Source organism: Sapajus apella, unplaced genomic scaffold (assembly GCF_009761245.1).
Source record: "Sapajus apella isolate SASKATOON/1434 unplaced genomic scaffold, GSC_monkey_1.0 scaffold71, whole genome shotgun sequence".
Classification (NCBI taxonomy): domain Eukaryota; kingdom Metazoa; phylum Chordata; class Mammalia; order Primates; family Cebidae; genus Sapajus; species Sapajus apella.
The window spans coordinates 9,717,433-9,738,604 of NW_022437011.1; the positions used below are offsets into that span (position 1 = coordinate 9,717,433).

Consider the following 21,172-nt stretch of genomic DNA (forward strand, 5'->3'; position numbering starts at 1 on the left):
CCATCAGAGATGCCCTGACAGAGCGCGACCTAGGCAGGGAGAGTGCCAGGCGGCAGGGGAGCCAGCTGCTGTGTGGGTGGACAGGACAGAGAACATTTTGTCAGAAAGCAGACTCCTGCTACTGCCCCGGCCCCTCTACTAGGTGAGGTGTGCAGTGTAGGACGGGTAGCGTGTGCAGGTGGCAGTTCTCACTAAGTCACTCCTAGGGCACCTTGGTTGCAGGGAGTCAGAGGTTCCCTATCACGGCCCACTCCTCCAGCACTCACAACTCACTGCCAAGAGCCCAGGGCAGGACAGGGAGATCAAGGAAGTTTCTGGATGCAGCAAATGGGGCAGGGCCTTGAAAAGTAGGGGGCAGCGGGCACACTTTAGACTCTTAGGGGTCCATAATACCCAGGAGAAGACCAGGCCCTATTTCTGGATGGGGTAACCCATTTGTCAGATGAAACTGAGGCTTAACCAGCATAGTCACTGGTTCAGAAGGCTAAGACCATCCAAAGGGCCTGCTGCCCAGTCCCAGTGGGACTCTACACCCAGGAGAGGAGCGCTGCTACCCCTGCCAGATTCTCATCAATTCAGCCCTCAGTGCAGAGCTCTGCTAGGCCCTATAGGGGAGAAGGGGGTGTGTGGGTGTAGGGCTCCAGGCTTTGAGGCTCTCTCATGTTGGAAGGAGAGAGAGATCCCTCCACAAAGCAATGAAGCAACGTTTAAGGCACCATGGGAGGAGACAATGAGAGCTGCCTGGAGGGCTTAGGAAGGTGTCCCAGAGATATGACATTTAAGCCAGGCCTTGGAGAGCCTTGCCAGGGACAAGCAAGGGGAGGAGAGCTGCCAGCATAGGGAACAGCCTGGGCCATGAAAGGAAAGACCAGCAGCTGGGAGTTCAGCAGTTCAGGAAACAGCAGGGCAGTGACTTGTAGGCCAGGAATAGGAGTCGGAAGAGCCCCAAGGCTGTACCTGGCACGCAGTAGGCTCTCAAGCTCTGTCTTGAATGGATGATTGAATAGATGTTCATGTTAGAAAGATCATTTCCCATCAGGCACTCACAGTGGTCAGTGACTGTGGACCTCTAGAATTACAAGGAAACTGGGTACATAAGCTACACTTTTTTCTTGAAGAAAAGGATGAGGCTTCTACCAGATTCTATAGTAGAAGCTGGATTAGAGACTCATGAAGGTAAGGACCATGTCTGTTTCATTCACTGACATATCCTGAGCCTCTAGCAGGGTGCCTGGCACATAGTTGATACTCCGTACAGATACGTTAGATTCAGAAATAATTCTCAAAGGGGTCTGTGGTTCAGAAAAGGTGGGGAGTGGCTGAGAGTGGGACAGAGGAGGAAAGGAGGCTAGAGGCAAGGAGACCAGATAAGAAATGTGCAGGCAGGGAAAGAGGAGTGACCCCCTGCGCAGACAACAAGGGGTCAGGGGTTGAGCATCAGGGAGTCTGGTTGAGCTACAGGTGAGAGGAAAACACGGGAGGGAGAGAAAGGACTAGAGTGGGTAGGGGAGAGGCCAGATGGAGCATTCAGAATTGGAAATGTCTGTGGGGCATCTCAGGTGTGGCACCTAGTGTCTCCCCTGCAGCACGGGTCTGGAACTCAGGTGAAAAAGCCATCATGTCTGAGATGGAGACTTGGGGTCTCAGATTCTTAAAGCAACAGGAGAAGGTGAAATCATCCACAGGTGGAAAGGGAGAAAAGCAGAGTGAGGCCCAAAGCTCAGGAAAGTTCCAGCATTGACGGCAACTAAGAGACAGTGTCCAGACTCACAGCAGGACCAGGAGGAGCACCACAGAACCAGGGGAGCGGGTGTTCCCATGCCGAGGCTGCTGAGAGCCCTGGAGGCCTGAGCCAGGGAGCGTGGAGATAACCGGGGTTTCTCCAGGAACACAGCCATCGAGAGGTTGGGCATGTACTCAAAAGGTGGATTCCAGCAGGGCAAAGAGTGGGTGGAGGACGAGAGAGTGTGCAGTCAGTGGGCACGAGGCTAGCTCCTTTAGTGACTTCCTGTGGTGGTGGAGGGCGGAAATGAGATGGGGCAACCGCTGGAGGGCCAGGAGAGCAGCGGCGTGGAGAAAGAGCATTTGAGAAAAAAAGCCATGGGTATGGGTTTGTTGGTAGGGAGAGAAAGCTGAAGTTACCAGAGAAAGGAGTGAGTTGGTGGTACCCGGGCTCTGTGGGTATGTGTTTCTGTGTGTGGGAATGTGTGGGAGAGAGGGTGAGTGTGAGTGTGGGCCACTAGGTAGGGTGGGATGAGGATAGGCAGGTTGTGGACATGTTTGGGAGCCATGAGGAGGGAAAGGGGAGCTCTCCCGACTTCCATCACCGCAGTGAAGTAGGGGAGAAGCCATCTTCTAGAAAGAGGATAGGAGGAAGATGGGACCCAATCGCCCCAGCTCCAAGAAGCCTGCTCATTCGCTCCAGCTTGGAGCCAGCCTTGGAAGGACAGTGAGAAGGGGTGGGGTGGTCTCAGAAGGTGAGCTGGGTGGGCAGCCTGAGCTTCTTGCCCGTGCTGTAGAATAGGGACATACAGAACTCCCGACTTGCGCTGGTCATGGCAAGTTCCTTAGGAAGTGGCATTCTTTCACCCACAAACCTTTGATCTAAGCCAAACCCTTCCTTAATTACATTCTGTTTTCTGCCAGGATCATTTTCTAGAGTGATCAGTTCTACTTCTGTTCCCCACTCTTGCAAGGAGAATCAGAGAACTGGAAGCAACTCCCAGTCCCCTGATTCCCTCATCCTCTTTTCCAGGTTCCAGAGTCTCAGGGCCAGAGGCAGGGCCACGGCAAGCTCAAGCAGCCGGCCCAGCCCGGGCCTTCTACCACTTTTTGTTGTGGGTAGGCTGGTGTGCTCTAAAACCATCCTAATTTGCGTTTTGTGTGTGTGGTGAGGTGGTGAGGAGGAAAATGACAGCCAGTAAGGGAGTGGCTGTAAGCTACTCTGGGAGGGGTGCAGAAAAGCCTTGGGAGTTCCTTAGTCAGAGAGGGAAGGCCTAGGTCCCTGGAGCCAACAGAGCAGACATCAGGTAGAATGCCTGCTTCTACCTGGCAGGCAGGGGTTTTTCGTCTTGCTTCTCTTTGAGAGGCAGGAGAGAGGTGGTGGGCTGCCTTGGATGATCAGATTCTCTGGTGCCAGAAGCCCCCTGCCTGACCAACCCAAAATGGAAGACAGGCCATCTCTCACAGCCTGGAGACTCAGGGAACTTCTCTAATTCACTTCCCTGGAGCACTGATTCAGGATTAAAGACAATTCTCATGTTTTAGGGGGAAACCGTCTGAGGAACAGAGTTCTCCAACACCAATCAAAGTGTTGATCCCTTTCCCCTTACCTAGCTCTCTGACAAGTGACAGCTCGCTAACTGAGAAACCAGCCCATTACGTGTGACCTCCCAGAGGCATTCTGGAGTCAGGGTCTTTTATCAATGATGGGGCTTTCCGACGCTGCAGCAGGTCTTTCGAGAAGTTTTAGGGATGAGCAGGGACTTACACTGATAGAGCTGACTGTGACAATCAAATTGCCTTCAACTATCCAGAGAAGCTAATGGCTTAATTCTTGCCTGTGGTCTTCAAGACCCTGGGCCACCATGACCAGAGGGTCCCCGAGTTGCAGGAAGAAGGCTGGGAGTGGCAAGGAAGGGGAGTCAGGAGAGAGGCTGGGACTGGCTCTACGGGTGAGACTGGGGGCACAGCCCTGCCCTGCTCAGGCCCCCCCCCTCGAGAGGAGGAAGGGCAGCTGGTTGGATGAAAGACAGGCTGGATATTGCTCACCTGCCGTTGCCATATTTGATGCGAATGTCTCGGCTGCGGTTGAGCTCCTTGCCATCCTTGAACCAACGGTAGGAAGGTTGGGGATTACCAGCTGCTGCCTCACACTTCAGCGACTGCTTCTCACCCACCTGTCCCGTCTGGCTCTTCATCTTCTTCAGCTTGGGCCGGGTGGCTGTGGGGTACAAGGCAGGTAGGTGAGCATGGTGGCGGTAGGGGCAGTGCCAAGCAGGAGTAGCGGAGAGTAAGGGCCACTGTCTTTGGGCTGGAACTGGGGAAGGAAGGGGTGATCCTGAGAGCCACCCCTCCTGGTGTCATTTCCTAGTTCAATTCAATAAACATTTACAGTGAGCCTGTGATGACATCGATGTAGTTATAACTTGCAGAGTTTCCTTCATGCCTTGAATGGTATGAAGCTTTATATTAGCTTATGAAATCTTCACAATAACCCCATGATTAAACCCACTCACAGATGGGGAAACAGAGGCTTGGAATGGTGAAGTTACTTCCCTAAGGGCAGATGATGGAACTGGGATTCAAACCCAGATCTTGACGTCGGCGCTCAGGATTAAAAATCATGGGTAACAAGCCATGGGGACCGCACTGGTGGGCTCAGGCCCAATCACGGATGCAAAGCTGCAAATGCCAAGCTGATTAAATACCATTCTGCTTCCACACGCCCCAGTCTCCCATGTTTTACTTCCTTGCTCCTCTCCTCAGCAAAACACACACACACACACACACACACACACACACACACACACACACACACACGAGAAAGTACTCTGTTCTCAGGAAGGTGAGGCCAAACCAGCGCTCACTGCTGAGGTGTATAATAATTATTTCCAGTGGGATAGTCCCTTACAGGATACACGAAGCCTTCATGCAGGCTCTCGTTTGGTCCCTGAGCTCTGTGAGGTAGTGTCATACTGACACTGACGGTGCAGATGAGACTCAGAGAGGTGAAGAAACTTGCCAGAAGCCACGTAGCCAGGCAGCCACAGAGCTGGGAGCAAAGCTCAGGTATCAGGATTTGCCATGTGTCAGGCTAGTAGCAGAATGGTGTCTGATTTTGTGGTCTCTTCTCTCTCTGTGAGGTGGTTAAAAGCCTTCCAGTAGCAGAAGAGAAGGTCTATTGGAGCCAGGGAGTTGCCTGGGAACTGACTGGCCCTTTCCCTGCAGCTCAGAGTGCTGACAGTGGGCCAGAGCTGGCTCTGGAGAAGGGCAGGCAGGAGGACCCGGCTAGAACAGGGTCCCCTCATTGAACTTAACCCTGAGCTGCTGCATATACGCAGGGAGTAGATAAGAGGGGTACAGGGCACAGAGGAAGCACAGAAAGGAAGACTTTAAAAATGTATGATGTAGGCTTATGCAATAATTCTCGTAAAATAATTTTGTTCATTTTAGAAAATTAAAAAATACAGAGGGATGAAAAAAGAAGAAACCAAAACCATCCCTTGTCTCCATACTCATAAACAACACCTCCCCCATTTGTAAACAAAATGGAATCAGTGCCATTTGTGGATAATAATAACAATAATAGCTAACCTTTCTTAAGTTCTATGTGCCAGGCTCTATGTATTCTTTCATTTAATGAAACAATGTAACCCTTTTGCCTGGCTGTTAAATATTAATAATAGCATTTCCCAAACTGAATTCTATAAGCAGGAGTATCCGGAGAGATGAAAACAGGTATTACTTGAGAAGAGGGTTCCATGGGAAAATGGGTTTGGCGAACATGTGGGTTAAACATAGTTAAAGAAGTATCTTTGGCCAGGCGCAGTGGCTCACACCTGTAATCCTAGCACTTGGGAAGCCGAGGAGGGTGGATCACAAGGTCAGGAGTTCGAGACCAGCCTGACCAACATGGTGAAACCCCGTCTCTATTAAAAATACAAAAATTAGCCAGGCATAGTGGCATACGCCTGCAATCCCAGCTACTCAGGAGGCTGAGGCAGGAGAATTGCTTGAACCCAGGAGGCAGAGGTTGCAGGGAGCTGAGATTGTGCCACTACACTCCAGCCTGGGCAACAGAGCGAGACTCCATCTCAAAAAAAAAAAAGAAGTATCTTTATTAACTTCAGTATCGTTCTTTAAGTGAGGGCCTTGAAGCCTTTTTCTTGGAACTCTTACTAGCATTTCAAGGAAATAAAGTTATGTGGAACAAATTCTATAACATAACTTATACGTGTATTTATTTGTATATGTATATATTTTGACAATGATTCCATTGAATATACATACATATATCTTGATAGACATCAACATGATTCAAAATTCAAGAAGTGAAAGGGTTCTATGGCTTAGAAAACATGTCTCTCTCTAACTTCTGGCCACAACCACACAGTTGTCTTTCTAGGAGACAATTAATCTTATCAGATCCTTTGACCTCCTTTCAGAAATCTTTTATGCATATACAAATCCCCCCTCCCCCTGAATATTCACACACCATTTTTCTTACAGCATCATTTTTCATGGTTGCATAATGTTCCTCTATGGGTGCATCATAATTTATGTAACTGATTCCTGTGTGGAACATACAGCATGCCCCCCTCCACCTTCCCATTACAGACAACCCCAAAAGAACATCCTTGCAGCTTTATCTCTGCACACACCCCACGTACACTGCTGTACGGGGCAGCAGGGCTCTAGACTCAGGCTGCCTGTGTTTCAATCCAGACTTTGCTACTTGTTAAATTTGTGTCCTCAAGAATTAACTTCATTTGTTTGCACCTCAACTTCCTCAGCTGTAAAATACAGGAAATAAATAATAGCTCCCACCTCTTAGGGTGATGGCTGTGAGGATTCTATGAGATAATGCATGTACAGCCTGGCACACAGAGAACATTTAACAAAGGTTAGCTATCATTATTATTATTCATAATTATTTCCTAAGGCGATCTTCCTAAAAGTGGAATTGCTGCGTCAGAGGGTACACAGTCTTCCTCAGCTTTGCGCATTGCCAAATTGCCCTTTGGAAAGGTTGCACCAATTTGCACTCCCCCCAGTGAATGACAGTGCCTGTTTTTTCCACACCCTCACCAACACAAGGTACTATCATGTCTTTAATCTTTGCCAATTAGCTAGGCAAAAGGTAATGTCTCTTTGTTGTTTTAATTTGCATTTATTTGATTACTGATGAGGCTGAACATTTTTCATAAGTGTATTGGCCCATTGTATTTCTTCTTTTTGAATTGCCTGTTCATGCATGCCATCTGTTTTTCTACTGAGTGCTCATCCTGGTGATTTGTAAGAGCTTTTTATAAATATTAAGGCTATTAACCTTTTGCTATAAAGTTTTTCCCCCTCAGTTACCTGTTTTTTTATATTGCTGATTATTCTTCTTCTTTTTTTTTTTTTGGCACACAGAGATTCTATGTACATCAATCTATCAATGTGTTGGATGTTTTAGAACTTCATTATTCTAAGTGTGACTGAAATCCTGCCTTATCTTCCTTCCCTTGCCCACCCCCACTCCCTCCTTCATCTGCTCTGGAGTCCCCAGTCACTGCTTATATTAGGCCTTAACCCTGGATGCTAATCAGAATCACACGGGAAGCTTTACAAGTCAGGTACCTGTGACATATCCTAGGCATTCTGAAGCAGAAGCTGTGAGCGTGGGTTCAGGTTGTGGGATCTAAAGGGCTCTTCAGGTGTGCTCCTTTATTTTTGGAAATGTGACATACATTCAGGAAAGTGCACATATTGTAAGTGTATAGCTCAATGACTGGTTACAAACTGAACACATATGCACAGGTGGCTTTGTGCTAAGATTGGGTTGACACCTGGTGATGATCTAACTTCTTGGTCAAGGGGTGACCTCCAACTAGTCCCTTCCCCATTTTTGTGATCTGGGGACACAACACAGAGAGCTCATCTCAGGTTCTAAAGTGTCCCCTTACCCCACTTGGAGTGTGTTGATTTTTCTTACAACTTAGAGACAAGGGAACCACCTGTCCCCACCACCACGGGCCACTTCCCTCCCAGCAAGACAGGGTGGGGATGGTGGTGGCACCTGGTGGGAGGAAGCAGAGGTTACTCTACCATCTTGATTCCTGACATAAGTTCCAGGACAATACTCTGCACTGAGCCTGTGGCCACTGCTTAGCGATGATGGTGATGGGCTAGGGGGATGTGCTACATAGGGACTGTCCCCAGAAACAGTAGGCATGGCCCTAATTTAGAGGGCCTGAGGAACTGAGAGCTCCAAAGTCATTGCCAGCCATCAATGGAAAACACAGGACCGTATTTCAAATCACAGGGAGCCCACTCCATCTAGTGAGAACCTTGTGTGATTCAGCCATTTTTGGATAGTCCACTCACTTCAGAACAACCCTATCTAGTTCACCTGTTCCTTATGTATTTATTCAATTCGCTCCAAATGAATTCATTCATTCATTCATTCATTCATTCATTCAACCACATCAAGAGGTAGGCATCCTACTGTTAGGGAGTCTGAATTTTAGTGAGAGGGACAACAAGCAAAAAACCAGCACTAAATATGCGACAGTAAAAACAAAATGCAGCTGGATAAAGGCCTTAAGGTGGGAATGGGTTTGGTGAGTTCATGGGGCCAAAAGAGGCATATGTGCCTGGAAGATAGCAGAAGGTGGGCAGGGTGTGAGGGGAGCTTGGAGAGGTAGGCAGGGCCCAGGTTGACATAGGCTGTGCAAGCTAGGATGAGAAGTCTGGATTTGTTTTGTGCATTAAAAGAAAAACAAAACCTTTTTATGTGCCTACTAGAAATTTTAAATTAGATACGTGGATTACATTATATTTCTATTGGACAGCACTGGTTTAAAGCATGACAAAATAAAAATAACCACACATTTGAATCACGCCATGTTCTTTACAAAGAGTTTTCCTTTATAGCTCTTAACAGTTCATCATCTGTGATGCTAAAAGCCATGCCTCCTGCTCTGGCAGCTGCCAGTCCTGGTCTTTTGCTCACAGAAATCCTAGTTTGCAGTTATTTGAAAGTTGAAAGCCAGGGTCGGGCAAACCTCGTAGGAAAGTTTTTTGGGGTCAGGGGGCAGTGGCAGCAGCATAGGTGGCAGGAAAGAGAAGAATGTATGCCAGATGGCCTTGGAACAATGCCCTCCCGACCCTAACTCGTGGGCCTAGAGCCCTGCCAGGTTTTCTGTGGCAAAGATTGAGGTGACCTCCCCAAGGTGGTCCTGGGTTTGTTTTGTAGGTGTGCTGGGAAGGCATTAGAGGCTTATAAGTTGGGGGATGATCCGATCTTACTTTCTACATTTTAAACTCATTCTTGTTCTGAGCCACCATCCTTTCTCTATGCGTCGTCTAGCCACTGGATCTAGTACCAGCCCCTGGGATCATGTGGGGTAAGGCTGAGGGGCTGTTTGCACAGCAGACATATGTGCATCCAGAGACAGTTCTTACGGGGCCTCAGACATGACTGGGCTATGCCAGTCCCTTACCTAGACACCCTCTCTGAGCGAGGTCAGGTACTGTCTGTGTCTCTTGTGACAATACAAGGCCCAGGGCCCAGAATGCAATGCTAGTGTATGGGTGTAGAGACCATCGCACCACATCCCAAGAATGTGTTGGGGCCAGAGCCGAACCAAGCAGAGGAACAGGCTTCCTGGGAGGCATGGGATCTGTCAAGGAAAGAACTGAAGCAATGCAGTGGACAGGCATTTATCCCCCATTCAGGCGACACTGATCCCTACCGCTGCTCCTTCCTGACAGATGGAGGGGTGGACAGCAAGCCCATGGCTACTTGAGCCCTTGAGTACTGAGCACCTCTCCTTTCCCCTGTTTATTGAATGCCTGCTATGAGCCAGGTTCTGTGTTTGGCCCCAGACAGAAATGATCCAGCTGTATATGCAGTAACCGCCCCCTACTCTCCAAAGAGTTTAGCTCGTCCCCTTCTGTTGTTGTTTTGTTACATAAGAAATTTTTGTTGTGAAAAAATTATACAAGTAAGGAAAAAGAAAAACACATCTAAATCAATTCAATTACCACCAGAGAGAAAGGCACTGTAGGCACTTTCAAATGTCTCCCAAAAGACTTTTCTCTCCAAAATGCTTTATATCCTATTTTTCTCAGTCAATATACATTCCAAACATTTTTCCAAGTCTAGGATCATTTCAATCGTTGCATAATATTTCATTGTTCAGATGAGTGTATTAGGTTGTCTCCAATGTTCTGCTAATAATAACAATACAGCAATGAATTTCTCCATAAATTCAGCTTTGTGGCTGAAGGGAGCAGCAGCAGTCCTGGGGGTCCATGCATATTTTCTCATGCAGAAAGGGGACCCTCAAAGGTCCAGCACACAGGAGAGTGGACAGATGAGACGCCTATAGCAAAAGCAAGAGGAAGTTCTGTGTGCACAAGAAGTGGGGGAAGTTCCCAGCACTCTGCACCCATGACCATCACTGACACTCTGATCCCTGCAGCGGCTCCTTCCCCAGAGATAAAGGGGCAGGTGGCAAGCTGATGACCCAGGTAGGTCTTTGGATATTGGGCGGCTCTCCCTTCCCCTAGGGTTTCCTCCTCAGACCAAGCCCCCTCTGCTGAGCTCCCATACTTCTTAGTTTTAGGGGAAGCCCAGAGGCTACTTTATCCAGTCCTCTTCCTCCTGGGAGAGGGCTCACCTAAACAGGACTAGGGTTTACTGTAGTGGAGGTGTGGGGAGATCTCCTTTGGTAGCTTTATAAGAGCAAGAAGAAGCTCTCTCAAGGATGGCATCGGCCTCCACAAAAATATTTTCCGCCAGAACAGAATCCATAAAACCTTAGGACATTGCCCCATGGCTGCCATGAGTTGGGCCACAGGGTATCTGGTGGCTTCTGCTTCCTATCTCCCAGTGCCAAGCCAGGGCATCTGGCCTGTATCTGTTTGACAGGCCATCCCCAGAAAGCACCTCATTAAAGATAGCGACAACAGCGACAACCAGGACTGCTCCTTCCCACATCCCAGCCCCGAGGCCAGGAGGTGCCGCTGCTGCCAGCAGCTTAACCTCATTCCTCTCGGCAGTGGGCGGTGGGTGTGGAGCCTACCCAGATCTGAGAGCAAGACAGATGCTCAGGACATGGCTGGGTAACCCAGCCAGGAAGGACCTGGCTCTGCCTCCCTCCCGGCACCCAGCGGGCAGGGACAGCAGGCTCTTAAAAGGGTTAATGATCCTCACCTCATGACTAAGGCTGAGCAGTTCCCTTTGCAGTGCAACACCCGGAGACAATGTGGCCAGCCTGCCTGGCATCAAAGTTTCCCACTGTCCTGCTGCTGGCCAGCTGTGGGCCAGCCCCCTTCCCACCCTTCTCCCACCCACAAAGTGACTGCAACCTATTGGAGGTTAATTACAGACTCCAAGTTCAAATGAGGAAAAAAGAAAACCCACTAAATTAAAAACACAGCTGGTTTAAGTGGGCACAGACAGCCTAGGCGGCCAGGCATCCTCCCCATGGCCTGCAGAAGAGCCATTTCACACTCACAGGACAGGCTCCCAAAGGGAGTGTATGCCCAGCTGGGCTGCTTGGCTTTCCCTGAGCCACATCTCCTCAGTCATCTAGGCCCAGCCCGACGCCTGGGCTGGCTTTGCCCTCTTCTTACATCCATCCAACAAATACCCACATGCAACAGTCCCTATGATGTACCAGGCACTTACCAGTCACCGGGGATTTGGTGGGAAATGAGGCATGGCCCGGCCCTTGGCTTGGTCTCTGCCTCCTGTTGAGGGTTCCCACAGAGGCTGGGAAAGGAGTAGAGCCTCAAAGAGGACCACCTTCCCTGCACCAGCAAAAACCGGCCCAGACCTGATGGCTTTCAGCTCAGCAGCCCAGGTGCCTGGCACTTCAGCTGCAAGAAGAAGACAGGCAGGCCAGCTGGGATGAGAACTAAAGAGGGAAGGCAGACACTGCACCGGGAGGGCAGGTAAAGAAGGGGAAGGAAGGAGGAGGAGGAGGAGGCAAAACTTGGCAGCACCAAGACCAACTGAAATGATTCCTGCCTTAAAGCTTCACCTGCCCATACAGAAGCACCCATCCACTGACACCCAACCTGCAATGTGACAGCAGGTATGCACAGGCCCAGGCCTGACCAGCAGGGACAACACTGTTCCCACCCATGGCCCCCTCTGCTAGCAGTCAAGCATCCTGAGAGAAACACTGGCCTCCTCAGGGCTCTGCAAGGCCAGGGAGAGATGCCTAGTCCCCAGAGTCAGGCAGGTCCATGCCGCAGTGCACCACCCAGTGCAGGGCTGGGATACAGTGTGGCACATGAGCAGCAGAGAGGGGGACAGAGGGGGATGTCACCTAAGTCTGTGAGAGACGGCACAGGTTCACAGAGCAGGGCAGCAGTTGCTGGGGTAGGCATAGGGATACTCAGCACAGACGCCTCAGTCTCCCTGGGTTCTTAGCAGTGCTTGGGGCACAGGCTGCAGACACCTAGAGCTGGCACGGATGAGGCACAGAGGAAGCAGAGCAGGAACAGGGGAAAGAGAGGCAGCTGAGGACACAGCAATCCAGGTCTTTGTCCCAGTCTCCCACTTTCTCAGCTGTCTGCCCTTAGGTAAGTCGTTTAGCCTCTCTGAGCCTCAGTTGACTCATTTATAAACTATGCTCTGTCTGTTTCAGAGGAGTGAAGGAAGAGAAAGCTCTCTATGGAGGGATGGAAGGCCTCTGACCATTATCTCTTCAGCTGCTGAGGGCGGAGGTTGGGGACAAAGCGGAGATGACAGTTCTGAAAAACTGTTACCATTTACCCAAACTCTGTTTAATCTCCCTACTGGGGAAGGCTGGGCTCTGGGCCAAAGTCTTGGGCCCTGGCCCAGGAGAACCCTCTGTGGAAAGAGCCTGCTGTTGGTGGACTAGGCTGCCTCTTGCTTGGGGAATTCAGAAAGAGCCAAGAAGGGGTTCCCAGAGCTCTATCCCCTTTGGGGTGGGCCTGCGTTTCCTGCCTCCTCGCCTGTTTGGAGAAAGTTGTTTCTGAAGCTCTGTGTCTTGGGGAAATGTAGTAGGGGTTGGGGAAAGGGAGAAGCACCTTGTACATGCAGAAAAGACTGGCTTCTCAAACTGGTATACATGCAAAGCCATAGGATGATCTCAGGGCCTCTTTCTGAGGATCTGCCAAGCTTATTAATAAGGAGAAGCAGCACCTTTATATCAGAACAAATGCATATGATGGATAAGAGTGTTAAGTTCATGTGGATTTTTAAGAAAAAAAAGTATAAGGTTTTGAAGAAATGCTGGATTTCAGGAGAAAGGTCTTAGCTGGCCTGAAGCAGAGCAGGAAGAGGCTCATGTGTTCACCACAGGCGCAGGGGGCCCAGGCTGCCAGAGGCCCTGTCTCCTTCCCTTCAAATTCAACTACAAGCATGAAAGTCCCAGGTTAGGCACCCTGGGATCCTGGGTGGGCTAAGATGTGGTCCTTGTGCTCCAGGCTAGTGAGGGCAAGGGGGCTGGAATGAACTCACCCCAAAATGAACACCTTCCTACCTGGGTATTTAGTCATCAGGTCAAATATAACATGTGGAAAACCAGTTTCTCCATCTTCTCTCCCAAGAGTGCTCCTTCTCCTGAATTCCCTCTTTCGGTCACTTTGTCATCCATGACAACCCTGTGTCTCTCTTGACCTTCCCCAAAGGCTGAGTCCATTTGGCTTCTACCAATCCTCTTATCCTCATAACTCCCCATCATCTGCCAGGCCCTGGCTCAGGCCATACTGTTCCCCGTGCCACGGTACCATGACACGAACAGTGTACAGTTGGCAGTTCCAACTCAATGTGCCTCATGACCATTCAGAAACCCTCCTTGGCTCTGTGATGTCTGAAGAGAAAGGCCACCCACCTTCCTTACCTGGCAGCCAGGGCCCTCAGGGCATGTTTGCTAGGTCAGTGAAGGGGCCTCCTTCCCAAACATGCCTCTCTACATTCCCCTATCACTTCCCTTCAAGAATCGTATATTCCAGGCAAACCAAATCACTGGTTGCTCCCCAAACATGCCCATGCCCATTCTGTCCTGCCTCCATGCCCTCTGCTCCTGCTTCCCCTAAATGTCATCCCTCGCACAGGAAGCCGAGTTGGGACGGTCAGACATCAGGCTGTGGGGCCAGACGGATGCCACTCTGCATTCTGGCTCTGCCCAGCATCTTGTATAACTAGGGAAATTCCTTAACCACTCTGAGCCTTTATTTCCTTGTCTGTGAAACAGGGACAATCTCATGCACCTTTTAAGATTGTAGTGAGACTTAAATGAAGGTAATGTATGTCAAGAAGTTCACATGGTGCCTGAAACAGAGAGAAAGCTTAATAACCCGCAACTCTTATTAATCAAAATCCCCCAAGAGCTCAGATGCCACCGCCTTCACTAACCCATCCAGCTAGAAGCAGTCTCTGCCTCACACAGACTCCCTGAGCCTTTTACATGCTCTTCTCGGGGCTTCTCACCTTGGAGAAAATCAGGTTCTTATCTTTCTAGACTGTGAGGAGCTGGGTGGGTATGTGCTGCAGCATGGCCATGTTTCCTGGTGTCTGCCACTGAGTAGGTGCTCACTGATCACAGGCCAAGAAAATGAATTAATGATGTAAGGCTGGACTGTAACTGATGGGTGCCTCAGGGTGGCCCAGATCAAGATGACTGTGAGCACTCGCTGGAGCATGGGGTCCCTTGACAGGTAATCCCAGAGCCCTTACCTACCCAACACTCCTCCCCAGCTCATCCCTCTCCCTCCCTATCAGCCCAAATAGGCATCTGCCCTAGAATGGCAGAGCAGATGATGAAGTCGGGGCCCTTACTGAAAGATGACTCTTGCTCAGCCTACCATTGCCCAATCACTAAGGGGCTGCAGCCTGGGCAGGAAGCTCAACTGGGGCAACCTCCTTCCATGAGACTGATCTCTTTGAACAGGAGGGGCCAGCCAGGTCTCCACATACAAGGGTGAAATAGCTTGAAAATGTTCTTATTCATGTGTTCATTCAAGAATGGATTGAGCACTGAGCACATTTCGAGTGCTGAGGGTCAAGTTGATGTGGCCTTGGCCCTGGTGGAGACTCTAGCTGAGCAATGTGCTCCTCACCCTGGGGACCAGGGAGGCCCTGCGGAGGAAACAAAGCCTATGCTGAGCCTGAAGGATGAGCAAGAGTTTGCTAAGAGAGAACATATGCCAGGAAAAGTGAACGGCAGGTTCACAGGAACAAGGCCGGAAGGAACCATGATGCACTCACGGAACTGAGCAGAATCCATCTGCACCGCAGGCATGAATGGTGAGACCCAGCCTTCAGTGGCTGGTTGAGGGGAGCAGGCTGCTGCCCTCATTCTTGCCCTATAGGGTCAAGTCCTTTTCCTTGGTGTGTGGACTTCCCTCTCAGGGCCTCAGTTTCTCCATCGTTACAGTGAAGGGAGTGAACTATGAATTCAGATCCAGGCCTCACCTGACTGCACCAGAAGTCACAGCTCCTTTGCCAGCCCCAAATCCCCAGAATCCTCCCAAAGTGTCTGCAGCTGGCAAGATATCCTGAGGCAAAGTCTGTGGCCTCCTCTACCCACCCATCACCACACGCACATCTTGACGTTCAGCTGGGGCTACTGCAGGAGCTCCTGACTGTGCTTTCCCTTTTTCTGTCCTTTCTGGGGGTGGCTATGATTCCTAAAGAGCAGCTTGGACCAGGTCACCCTCCTGCTCGGAATCCTTCATTCCCTGCTGATTCATGTAAGTCCACACTCACTAGCCTGGCACTCAGAAAATCCACTGTTTGGCCTTGTTGGTCTCTCCCTCCTACATACTGTGTTGGCAGCATACCTTCTGGATTGTGCCCGATTTCCCCAAATATCCCGTTTCCCAGCCTCCATACCTGCTTAAGTGACTTCTTCAATCTGGGCACCTAGCCCCTTTGCCAAAGTCCTTCTCATGCTCCAAAGTCGGCCTCAACCCCATCTCCTCCTCCACGAAGCCTCCTCAGATTCCTCTGGTTAGAGTTCGTCTCTTCTATCTGTTCTGGGCCTTGCAATTGGAATTAGGTCCGTTCATGTCTATCTTGTCCTGCCAGGTGAAAGGATCTCAGCCAGCACTGCAGACCCCAAGCCTCATGCCTGACACCACGGAGCTGGGTGAACACCTATGGAACTGACAGGCCCTCCACAGGGCTCTGCTCCAGGAGGCTGGGCCACCCAGCTCAATCAGTGTTTCTTAAACATAATCAATGGGGAGGGGCATGGTAAAATGCATATTACTGGCCCCCATCCCCATAGTTACTGACTCAGTAGGTCAGAGGTAGGTCCCAAGAAATTGTATTTCTAACAAGTCCCCAGTTTGTGCTTTAAGTCAGGTTCCTACTAATTTAAATGTTCATCTTTTGCACAAAGAGCTCCACAGGACCAGACATCTACCACCCTGGTACTAGATCTAGCCAGAATCTAAACCTTTAGCTTGGTTTCTGGCTAGGCATTTGACCACAATAAACCACTATCTTTCCAGGAGCTCCTGCCTATTTGTGCAGCCTCAAGGCCTCAGGGCTGCCCTCCTGTGTCAGCGTCCATGGTTCCTGTTCACACCTCACGGCCACAGTCACACTACAAGCTCCTTGTGAGGGCAGGAACTCAACCTGCCCATCTTCGTATCCTCTAAACCTCACCCAAGAGCCCAGGAAGTAGATATCTGACCAGGTGACCTGATGGAGAGGGCCTGCTCCAAGTGGACCAGCAAAGATCCTCTGGTTCTCCCTGGTTTTTGCTGAGGTGCATGGAAGAGCCCAGAGCCAGGTAGACAGTGCATGACTGAAGCAGGGCAGGGGGCAGACTTGAACTTAGATCCTATCCTGCCACTAATTCATAGTTCATTATGGGACTTTCTCTACTCCAGTTTTCTCACCTGTAAAGTGAGGATGATAAAATAATACCTATCCTTTATAGTATCAGCTTATTTACTAAGCACTCATTACATGCCAGTACTGATACTATAGCACTCATTACATGCCAGTACTGACACTATAGCACTCATAACATACCAGTACTGATGCTCTAGCACTCATTACATGCCAGTACTGACGCTCTAGCACTCATTACATGCCAGTACTGACGCTATAGCACTCATTACATGCCAGTACTGACACTATAGCACTCATTACATGCCAGTACTGACACTCTAGCACTCATTACATGCCAGTACTGACGCTCTAGCACTCATTACATGCCAGTACTGACGCTCTAGCACTCATTACATGCCAGTACTGACACTATAGCACTCATTACATGCCAGTACTGATACTATAGCACTCATTACATGCCAGTACTGATAGCTGCCTCCCTGTCTCCAACTCAATTTGGTCATGGACATGTTTCTACTTCTAAGAAGTCCCTTTCCTTTCCCTGGTAAATTCCTATTCACCATCCAGACTCAGCTCAAATGTCATCTCCTCTGTGAAGTCCTCCCTACACCCTCCCAGGAGAACAAATCATTCCTCTCCTCACCATATGTTGCACATTTATCTCGGGTCTTACTCTCGGTTCCGATCATAGGTAGTTGTATAAGGATCTGTCTCTGAGCTTCCTGAAGGCAGGGCCTATAGTTTATTCACATAATAGAAGCTCAGTTAATGCTTGCAGAATTGAATACACAAAAGTGAGTGAAAGCACATGTAGTTTATGAAGTTTGTGTAGTTACCAGGTGGCCAGAGCCTGGAAGCCTTGATGAGAGGATGGTTAGGCTGGAGGAAGACCGGGAAGATGGGCTGCTACTTGCTTCCCATCAAGTTACAAAGGGTGTGCTACCGGCTCAAAAATCGTGGAAAACACAATGAGAATGTGGTTCTAATGGGGCCCAGGTCTCGTGTTTTGGCAATGTTTTGTCAGGCTGTTTTTCATTTTTTCCTAAGCTCCTCTTCCCTACAGTAGCAATCCCTCAGGCCAGCCTGGTGGGCTAATGAACAGAGGAGGATCTAGTGGAGTAAGTGGGGCTGACCAGGTATGGGTAGCAACTGGGAAGCCAACCCCAAGGCCAGGGCTAGGGCCTGCCCAGGGTGGCCCAGCACCTTTTCCTCCATGTATCTTCACTCTGGTAATGCTCTAATGTCAGAGAGCTTAGGGCTTCTCTGACTTGGCCCTGAAGCTCCCAGCACCAAGGGGAAGAAGGCAGCAATAGGCATCACTTTGGGATTCCTGCAAAAATCTGACTCCAAGGGACTTTGCTTCCAAAAAGCTACCGCTTCTTCCTCCAGCAACTCAATGAGCCCACACAGGCCAGAGGGCCTAGGCATCCACCTGGGGAAAGAAGGGCCCAGCTCATACTCTTTTAAGGGGACTATCCCCTCTACTTGCGACCTAAAGCTAATAGTCCAATTTTATTTCTATCTCAGACCTATTGGCCATCCTGGGTGACTCACTGCCCTACCCCAGCCATACTTCTGTGCCAATCTGGAAAGACTAGAGCTCTCTCTCCCCTCTTCACCCCTACTGAATGCCTGGGACCTGGGATGAAGACTGATGAGTCCTGGTCTGTAAACTGCTTTGAGCTCTCAGGATGAAAGACTGCTGGGAAGTACAAAGTCATTCTCTGCTTGTTGTTATTGTTTGCAATGAACCCCGAAGTGCCAGGGAGCCAGAGCAGAGCATGAGGCATAGGCTGAGCTCCAGAGTGGCAGGAGGACAGCTCCGGGTGCCCGGCTCAGCAGGGTCAGCCAGGGTCCAAGACCAGAGGTGGAGGCTGCCAGAAGCAACCCCCACATGTGGCTCCAACATGCACACGAGCACATCCCACCTCTGACCTGGCCCTGGACAGCCTATAGAAGGGAATTTGTTTTAGTAGTCAGGGCAGCATCTTTATCAGAGGCAGGAGATAGGAAAGATGGAAAAGAAAGACCTTGGAAAGACTTATCTGTGTCCAGGGAACTCAAATGAGATGTGTCCAGAGCCCTCAGCTTGTGACACTAATCTACCATCACACTCCAGGACACTCTGGTAAAGACCAAAGCCTGCCCCATGTCTGCCTATAGGCAGCTTCAGATTCTCAGTTCCTAGGGGACCTCTAGCAGAGGAGACATTTTTATCAAACCCTGACCAACTGGTGCACACAGAAAAGGCTGGTAACTTAGAATCCCCTTCCAAAGTCATTCTTTAAAGCAACACAGTAGCTCCAGGGATTCTGATTTTCTTAAAGGCCAATTTTCCCCACTCCTCCAGTCTGACAGTTTTCCTCCTCTGGGGCTTCTCAGAGTTACTGGGTATGAAGGCTCACACTCTGCCCTTCCCATGTAGGTGAGGGCTGAGAGTAGACTGCATATCCAGAGAACCACAGAAAAGGAGGGCAATGTCCGAGGTCACACAGAGGCCCAACAGGGATGAACCCCAGGTGCCTGGCTTCCAGCCATGCCATTCCACTATACCATGAGTGAGCTTACTACTCAATGCCCCCAGCACTGCTGCCAAGGCTAGCAAGGCTATGAGCTGGGGAAAAGGGGAAATGGAGGGTGAAGGGACCCAGCCCGGGGTTAGGGATACCAGGTGTCAGCCCCACAAACTCTCAGTGAGTCATGGGGCTTCAGTTCAGCCCCACCCAGAACTCCTGCACTGAGGCAGGGGAAAAGCCCACTTCCCCACACTGGCCTGGGTGTGTGTGGAGAGAGGTACCTCCTCCAGCTGTTTCTTAAGGAGTAGTTGGATGGTGCTGAGTGTGTCGTCAAAGACCAGGGGGAGGCAGTTAATTAGTGTCCCCTTCCCTCTCCCCTCCTTTCTCCCTCCCACTTTCCAGATTCCCACCCTACATCGAAGATGAAGGTTTTAGTGAATTACTTGCTCATACTTTCCATGTGCGTTTCCCTGGCACTAGTGATTCCCACCAGCTGAAGCCCACCGAGTGCTGTTTGCTGCTAGCTCAGCTCCTGCATCCTTGACATTGCGAAAGTGCCCTTACCTAGCCTGCCTTCCAAAATGCCCAAGGTAGGATGTGTATGTAGGGGAAGTGGGGGTGGGGTGGGTAATGGAGGTGGCTCACTGAACCAAATCCATAAATTTTCGATCCTAAAAAGAGGCACCCTGCATTCTTTCAGATCTCAGTTTGGGAGCTCATCCCATACTGCAGCAGCCCAGCTTGAGCTGACCCACAGGCTCCTCATAGCAAACCACCAATGCCCTTAGGGAGAGCTCTAAGACACACTTGTCCAGCAGAAATGGGCCAAGAGGTTTTCTCTTAAAAAGAAGGGAACACAGTTCTAGCCTCTAAGTTTCCTTCGCTGCTTCTCTCTACCCTGCTGAAGACAGTGTTTGAAGCCTAGGCTCTTCCCAATAGACAGGGCAGAGCCTTGCTACCCCTTCTCCATCATGACACAGAAATTCAGGAAAGGAAAAGGATTTGGCCAAATTCTCAAGCAGAATCAAAGCCTCCCAGCTTTCAGTCAAATGCTCTTTTGAAGGCATTTTTATGTTGTCGATATGTTGGGCACTCCAGTAAGGGGATAGAGACCCAGCAAGATAGGCATCTTTGTCCTGAGAATGCTACTTTGAAGTCCAGTCTTATCTCTGGAACGTACTTTGTTACTTTAGCTTCAGTAAGCCTCTGTTACTCCTTCTGTAAAATGGAGATAGGACCACCTGCTCCCAGGATTGTTATGAGGATTAAATGGAGATGAAGCATTTGAACATGGCTCGCCTGTGACTAATACAGAACACATAAAATTAGCACAAAATTAACAGAACGCTTGCCTGAAGAAGAGAAAATAATGGAGAATCCAGGGTTTCCCCAATTGGGCCCCCGTGCAAGCCTGGTTCTGCGGAGACGATGTGCATGCCCGGGGCCTCCGAGAAGCCCGAGACCAGCGCACTCCTCGTTCACTCTGCAGCTGCCCAGGGAGGGCACGAAAGTGGGTCGCAAATCTTGGCTCTGCTCCTCCAGGCGGGGACAGAAGCCAAAGGCCCAAGGGAGTCATTCCCAAAAACCAGAGAGGGACAATTGCCCAACGTCTGGTCCAGTTCCGAAGGAACTATCTGTCACAGAAGCAGAGGCTCCCCTACTCCCTGGGGTTCGAGAGCGGGGCAGGGCATCCCCTCCGAGTCTCTGGAGTTGGCGGGCGCTGCTGCCCACGCTCCAATGGCCGAGCAGAACTGAGGGGGGTGTGGCACATGGGTGGGGGCAAGCCCGAGGGCTCCGATACCTCCGAGTAAGGGAAGGCAGTGACAGCTCCCGGAGCGCTAGGTGGCCAGGCCGGGCCCCGGGTTTGCTCGGTCGCCGCCTTTCCGTTGGTACCCGCGGCTCCATCCCCGCTTGCTCAGGGCTGCTCGCCTGCAGGCCGGTAGGGGCGTGCAGCGCCTCTTGCTCGCCCCTCCGTAGGGACGCGGCTGCCCGGGGAGAGGCACGCACGGCCACCGCCGGGCTCCTGGCACGCAGCCCCTTGCCCACCCGGGCGCGACGACCCGCTCGCATGCAGGCACGCGAGCCCTCGATGCCTGTC

The 21,172-nt window shown here is 50.4% G+C and overlaps 1 protein-coding gene across 3 annotated transcripts in view; it reads right to left on the reverse strand.

The window, feature by feature from the left end:
• The window catches only part of NRG2 (neuregulin 2), a 187,379-nt gene that overhangs the window by 36,897 nt on the left and 129,310 nt on the right, over positions 1 to 21,172 (reverse strand). For all 3 annotated transcript variants that reach the window (XM_032250564.1, XM_032250561.1, XM_032250562.1), the window contains exon 2: positions 3,772 to 3,943. In XM_032250564.1, the coding sequence (XP_032106455.1) occupies positions 3,772 to 3,943 (172 nt within the window). The remainder of the gene's footprint in view (positions 1 to 3,771; positions 3,944 to 21,172) is intronic.